This window comes from Eptesicus fuscus, chromosome 10 (assembly GCF_027574615.1).
Source record: "Eptesicus fuscus isolate TK198812 chromosome 10, DD_ASM_mEF_20220401, whole genome shotgun sequence".
NCBI lineage: Eukaryota > Metazoa > Chordata > Mammalia > Chiroptera > Vespertilionidae > Eptesicus > Eptesicus fuscus.
In genome coordinates, this window is record NC_072482.1 from 4,773,173 (window position 1) to 4,780,250 (window position 7,078).

General features: G+C 48.5%; 1 protein-coding gene across 1 annotated transcript; it reads right to left on the reverse strand.

Moving 5' to 3' along the window:
- Nucleotides 1–389: 389 nt before the first annotated feature.
- On the reverse strand, nucleotides 390–6,794 carry LOC103295533 (40S ribosomal protein S10). The gene is made up of 6 exons (XM_028161292.2): nucleotides 6,711–6,794; nucleotides 5,741–5,890; nucleotides 5,342–5,513; nucleotides 3,698–3,775; nucleotides 1,302–1,357; nucleotides 390–479 (listed from the first exon to the last, which is right to left on the reverse strand). The coding sequence occupies exons 2-6, from the start codon at nucleotides 5,888–5,890 to the stop codon at nucleotides 438–440; spliced, it is 498 nt and encodes a 165-aa protein (XP_028017093.1). The 5' UTR covers nucleotides 6,711–6,794; the 3' UTR covers nucleotides 390–437.
- Between the last annotated feature and the right edge of the window lie 284 nt (nucleotides 6,795–7,078).

The window sequence follows — 7,078 nt, forward strand, 5'->3', positions numbered from 1 at the left end:
TTTCTTCCGCCTGTTAGTCAGAGAGTGAAGGATTTTAGAACAGTATTCCCCCGGTTTTCCTTACATCCTGCCTCCCCTGAACTTCTGATATTCCCAAATAGGCACAGAATCTCAGTTCCAAGACCAACAAAATAGCAACTTTCCCACCACACAGAGCTGAGCCAGCATGGCTGGTCTGGTGAAGACGCCCAGCATTCTAACAGCCTCCCAAAATGGTAACCACATCGGCCATGACTCTGCAGGGAGGTGTCTGCTGGAACAAAGAGAGCCCAAGTCAAAGCCAAGTCCTGCAGCAACAAGTGATGTCACCCTGGGTAAGACAACTCCCCAAACCAACCCAGTCTTGCCCCATTTACATTCCATAATGCAAACAAAACGGGCACACAACATTGTTTTCTGACCACAAGTTTATTCAACACAAAATAACCCGTCCAACTTTACTGAGGTGGCTGACCACGTCCACGACCAAATCCGCCTCTCTGTAAGAGAAAGCACAGGACACTGGCGTTAGCAGAAAGCCGAACAGCAGGGCTCCTTATCACTGGTGAGGCTCCCCAAAGAGAGCGCAAGTCACAAGCCCCAGCCTTGCCCTATTGGCTGTAGGGCCACATTCACTTTTCAGGCTGTTTCCTCATTTGTAAAACGGAAATATGGACAACCACTAAAGAGTGTGCTCACATATACACACACAGAAGCCATAGCACAGGACAAGATCTTGTGTCTGCCACCCCCCACCCCCCCGCCTTTTCACTGTGCTACAGGGCAGCTGCTGTTCCAGTGATAGCCCAGCCCCCACACAAGCACTTGACCTGGATTACCTAATCTCACAGTCATCTTGAGATAGCTACAATCATCACCTCTATTTTATAGGTGAGAAACTGGGACACAGATCAAACCTTCTGAAGGAAAATAGAGGATTTGGTTCCAGTCCACCTCGGTTCTAGAGCCCACTCACTCTCCAGTGATAGATTCTCAACCTTACACTTGGTTTGTGAAACTAAAGGGATTACGGTCATTATAAAAGAAATAGAAAAGACCACTATGCTACACGTAGTATTGATCTGTGAGACTCATTGCAATAATCTATATATTAAAAAAAGTTTCCACCTTAATCAATAAAGAAATTTAAAAAAAAAGTTTCCATCTGTCTTAATGTAAAAACCTTATTTGGAATTTGTGGGGTGTTTTTTTTTGGCGGCTGGGGGGTGGGGGGGTGGGGGGGAGATGAGGAGTGGGACCCGAAGGGCTGAGGCCATAACAGTGACTGCTCATGGAGAGCAAACAGGGGAAGGAATACTCACAAACTGGAATTCTGTTGCTGACCCAGCCCCGGCCTCAGCTTTCTTGTCAGCACCAGCTGGAACGAGAAACACCAGTTTAGATTCATCACATGGTCCCATCTACTGCAGATAAAGTCACCCAATCTAATCTTGCAGGGAAAGCCATGTCAGCAAACAGACCCCATGAAGTACAAGTGAATTACACCTTCTGAGTCACTTTGCCCCCTCCCTCTCCCAGGGCAGCTTTCCTTTCGTCATCCTTCAAAACTCACAGTCCAAACTATTTATTGCCTCCTCCAGGAAGGCTGCCTGACTGCCACTTCCCATCACTACATGCTTCAGATTAGCACCTAGCTTACAAAGGGAACTCAATGAAGGAAGAACTAAAGGTAAAGAACACAATGGCCCACAGAAGCAAAAAACAACTTTATTATGACCATGGGAAAGAAGCAAGAGGAAAGACCTCATGCTGCCCTGTCCAGCAGCCACTAGTCCAAATTGAGGTTTGTGTACAATACTTATCAGATTTCAAGACTTAAGAGAATACAAAATCTCATTAATGTTTATATGGGTTAAAAAATTAACATTCAGTGGGGTGGAGGTCAATGGGGGGAAAAGAGGGGACATTGTAATACTCCCCCCCACCTCATTGATTTCAGAGAGGAAGGGATGAGAGATAGAAACATCAATCTTGAGAATCATTGATTGGCTGCCTCATGCATGCCCCCTTACTGAAATCGAACCTGGGACCCCTCAGTCCAAAGGCCAACACTCCATCTACTGAGCCAAACCAGCTAGGGCCACTATAATACTTTTAACAATAAAGATAAATTTTTAAAAAATTAACATTCATGTGAACTATTTCCATTTGCTTTAAGTGTGGTCATTAGGAAATTTTATAGTCCACACTGCAGGGGTGGAGCCACAGGGTCAACAGTGAGTATGGTTTCAGGAAATCTTGTTCAAATTGGGGTCCCTTTGGCCCACTTCAGACCACACCCACCACAGGCTCCTGTCTGTTCACTCCCCTGCCCCTTTGACCAGTAAGTCAGTGTCTTCTCCATCTCCATACCTTTGTTCATGCTCACCTCTTGCCCGAAATGCTCACTCCCCTAAACTTGAGAACCCACCCTGAGGCTTGGTCCCAACTGTCACACTCCCTGTAGCACCATTCCCTGACTGATTTCCCATGTGGTGTGGCTTCTGTAAGAGCAACCACTAACTTTCTCTAAATGGAGAGGTTTGCCAGAGGAATTCATTACTACTATCCTGTAATGTATTCAGGTCAAGTGCTCATTTAATCAGGAACTACGACTAGAGAGAGGTAAGAGTGAAAAGTCAGTAAAAATTCCCTTTTATACCTTGTTTTTCTAACACAATTTTGTTTCTGCAACAAAGACAGTGATCCTTCCTACCACTCCTCTGCAAACACCAATGGCTCCCCATCCTACCCAAGAGTAAAACCCCAAGTCCTCTCACAGCCTACAGACCGTAAGACCACATCCTTATCAGATTCTCCAACTGTCCTGTCATTTAGACAAGCCAGATGCCTTCCCCAGGTGGCCACTGGCTGGCTCCCCTCCTCATGTCAGGTGTTTGCTTAAATCTCACTTCTGCATTATTGAAAATTACACACACACTTTAATTTTCCTGTAGCATCCACATCATTGGGACATATTATGTTACTTATTTTTGCTTATCCATCTCCTATCACTAAAATGCAAGTTCAATGAGAGAAGAGCCTTTTTATGTTATGAACACTACTGTCTCTCAGCTCCTAGGACCGTGAGTGCCTAGCACACCACAGCACTCAATATATCTTTGCTGAATGAACAAAAACATCTGCTGTTCCAAGTCAATGCTAATATTTGCTATCTAAAACAAGATTTTACAGAAGGGGGTCCTAATATAAGGTGACAGAAGATTTGACTTTGGGTGATGGGTACACGGTGCAATATACATTTCTTGTAACATAAAAACCCAACCTGAAACCTTTATGTTCATGTTGACCACTGTCAACGCAATTAATTTAATAAATGAGTATTTAAAATATAATAAAACAAGATTTTACACTATTTTTGCAATAAGAAAACAACAAAGGTAATTTGGGTGGATCCTACCTTCAAGGAGCTTACAACACAGGAACACAACCACAACGTAAAACCACGTTGCTTTGCTGAAAGTTTTCAGTTTGCTCTCAAGGTCTTCAACCTACGTCTATCCCTAGCTCAAAGGGTGTTTCCCCCAATCCCCACCCATCAAACCCTTGCGTAAGGCAAGAAGCACAAAGGACCCCAGTGAAGAATGAAACCAAGACCTTTCTGGTCACTCTGGCATCTTCAAGGGCTAAGCCCCAGCCAAAGCTGACGGAGAATCCAGATTCTACCCTCACAACCCCACAGTCGACCGTTACTCACGGGGCACAGCACTCCGTCTGTAGGTGTCTCTGTCGGCTTCCCCTCGTGTGAGTCTTGCAGGTCGCTCGCCCTCCAGACCTACACAAGTAAACCACACCGTGAACATGGGCGATGGGTTCCCTTCAGGCCAAGAAAACTGGAATTGCTCTCCAAGTCTCACCCGAGAACATCTTAGTCATTGTAAAGAGTTAATGGGAATAGGAACTCCTACACCTAGAACTACCCGCTAGAAAAACTTGTCATTGACATTGTGGCTCCTTGAAGGCCTGGGAAAACTCACATCTAAATTAAAATGCCACAAATCTGCAAAAGGATTGCTTTCTATTGTATTTTTCAATATAAATGCACACTTTCCAATTACTTGGCAAATTCAGAAATTCAGCTATTTCTACAAACTTTCCAACAGCTAAAATTTTGAACTTGATCCATCTCTGAAGTGGAAACTCCCTGTACACAGGGGAGGCATCACAGATGAAAGCGCCCCCTCCAATAGGAAGTATATAGAGGCCACCAAGAATCCTTCAGTTCCCCCTCCACACCCATCCTTCATGCCGTGGATACATTAAGACAGATTTTAAAAGGCACCTTAAAAACACTGAAGTTTAATTTAGTATTCTCTCTACCCAGTTACCTTAGAGTCCATATAGTTCAAACACCTTTTTTTGGGGGGGGGGGGGGGGCGTGTTTAATCCCTACCCGAGGATATTTTTTTCTATTGATTTTTAGAGAGTAGGAGGGAGGGAGGGAAAGGGGGGAGAAGAAAGAGAAAAACATCCATGTGAGAGAGACACATCCATTGGTTGCTTTCTACATGTGCCCTGACTGGAGCTGGGAATCGAACCTACAACCCAGGCATGTGCCCTTGGCCAACAATTGAACCCAGGACCCTTCGGTGTTCGTCACATCAGCCCAGGCAAACCATTCTTTAAGGTACAAGAGATAAAACTGAACTTGAAGGGAGTGGCTAAAATAAATAAATGCCAGGTCTCACACACAGGGCCACTAAATCAAGTCTGTGGGACAGAGACAATGGGCTCCTCGATGCAGTGTAGGACTTCTGCTCTGGATACACAGCCCCACTCAGCCACCAGGAGCCCTTGGGAGCATTTGTAAAACAAGGGTTCCTGAGCTCCATGGAGTCTCCAGTGGAAGGTGGAAGCCACGGCCATCTGTGTGTAGGATCTCCATCATCACCCAAGCTTACAAAGTTCTTGTGACAAGTTTTTCAGAACCCAAGGAAGAGGAAATCACAACCCCGGCAAAAACATGACTGTGAGCCAGTAGGTAATCTGCCCCCAACCCCACATCCACACATCAAGCATAAACTTTCACACTGTGATTTTCCTGAAAAGGTTACTCAATGCTCTACCACACAGGTCTGGTCACAGACTAATATTCTGTGTGAATGCCGTCTCCTGGGATAACCCGAGGGCCTGAGGCCAGATCCATTACAAGTCTCATCCTAGGGGACAAAGGTTTCGGGACTTGACCTGCATGCCAGAGGCCTCTACAGCTGACACCAATGGCGGATTATAAGACCCCTTTCCGTCTGCCCCACAACTCCCCCACCCCCACCCCATGTACTGCTCCCAGGAAGAGCTGGTGCAGAGCAGGCCGCTGGAGGCATTTATTTGGGCACCATACCTTTGGGCCTTGGGCGGCCAGTCTCAGGCCTGCTGCGGCGCAACGTGGCGGGCACGATCTCGGGGGGCAGGTGGAGGTAATCGCGGAGGTACTGGATGCCCTCGTTGGTAAGGTACCAGTAGAAGTGTCTCCAGGCAAACTGCTCCTTCACGTAGCCCCGGGACTTGAGAGACTGCAAGACAGAAAACCACGGTTGAGACCTGACTAGAGGCTTAGACCAGAAACGCGGTGCAGAGGGGGCTGGGCTGCGCCGTAGACAAGTTTTCAGGTGCATCTACCTCACGGCCCGTCAAGGCAGCGAGAAGCTCGGGCTGTCCTGGCCTCTCCTTGGCATTTGCCTTGAACAGCCGCGGAGAACCCCTCCATGGGCACCCACTCCAGCAGCGCCCGGCTGGCTACCTGCATGGCCTTCATGACGTGAAGATTGGGCACGTTCTTGTCTGCCAGCTCGGGGTGCTTAGGCATGTGCACATCCTTCTTGGCCACCATCACCCCCTCCTTAAAGAGGAGCTCGTAGATGGCAATCCGGTTCTTCTTGGGCATCAACATCTACGGGAAGAAAGCGACCAAGAGCCCCTCTAAGCAATGTGGCCAGGGGTCAGGAACCGAGTTCAAGACCCACAAACGACCACACGAAATCAGTCCAATGGATTGGAATCTCAAACACAAAACATGCAGGAAGGAGGGATTCAAACTCTGTAGACTGACACCCACCAGTTAGTTACCAGCTCCCACCTCCAGCCCCGAAAACACTTCAGGTGAGAAAAAAGTTACCAAGGCATTAAAACAAAACGGGGGTACACATTCGCTTCAAACTTTCACTCACAACCATAAAGGAATAATGGGGCGCAGACCCGGCATTCTATGAGTATCTGGGGACCATCAACAACTGTACCAAGGTGCGCACGGCGAGGCTGTACTCTCAGGTACGCAAGGGGAGGCCAGAGGAGTCTTTTTCTCACGACGGGCCGCTGACCCGCATCCAAAGGGCTAAGGCCTTCGCATCCTCATTTCCTACCCCTCTCCCCCAAAACTAGAGTCCCAGGGCCAAGTAAAGAGGCAACCGGGGTGAGTTCTTCCCCAAAGGAAAAGTGTACAAGCGGGGTACAGTCCTAGCCTCGCCCACAGACACCGCCACGCAAGGGGTTGTTCCTCCTCTCCTCGGCCCTCCGCCATCGGGACGCCGATCTTCGCGAACAGCGTCCCACTACCCTCCCGAGTGCGCCCCTGGCTTCTCACTACTCAGAAATGAGCGAGCGCGCAGTGGGAGAGGGGTCCCCTCGCCCCAACTCCGGGGAAGCGCAGCGACTACGGCGGCGACAGGGCCAGGATGGAGGCCGATAGGGGCCCGCACTCCATAGGAACTCACCGCGACAGCTGCTGCGTCCCGGGCCCGAGCTAGAAAGGAAAGAGCATGCGCGGCGCGGCGCGGCGTCTCTTCCGGGCCGGCGTGCCCCGCCCCCCCGTCAGGACCCGCGCACAGCCTGGGGTGGCCTCGGCGGTGCCTGAGAGACTGGCGGCTCGGCAGCTGCAAACCCTGACGACACCGCCGGGAGCCTCTACGTGGTTTGTCAGGAAATAGTCCCTTTTCTGCTTGGGCAGGCTCCTTCGAAACACGCTACTTCTTTATTCCCAGCAATAATTTAACTTAATATTATGCAAGTAATGCATGCGCTTTGAGCGGGAAAAGAGAGAACATACAAAGTAATAACAATAACAATAATAAAAGACTTTTTA

What these genes read in the sequence shown, in the direction of transcription:
- LOC103295533 (XM_028161292.2), bottom strand. Translation starts at nt 5,890, where the DNA reads ATGTTGATGCCCAAGAAGAACCGGATTGCCATCTACGAGCTCCTCTTT. An exon ending in ACGTCATGAAGGCCATGCAG is followed by an intron (nt 5,514 to 5,740) that starts GTAGCCAGCCGG and finishes TCTGTCTTGCAG; the next exon opens with TCTCTCAAGTCCCGGGGCTA. An exon ending in CAGCAACAGAATTCCAGTTT is followed by an intron (nt 480 to 1,301) that starts GTGAGTATTCCT and finishes TTTCTCTTACAG; the next exon opens with AGAGGCGGATTTGGTCGTGG.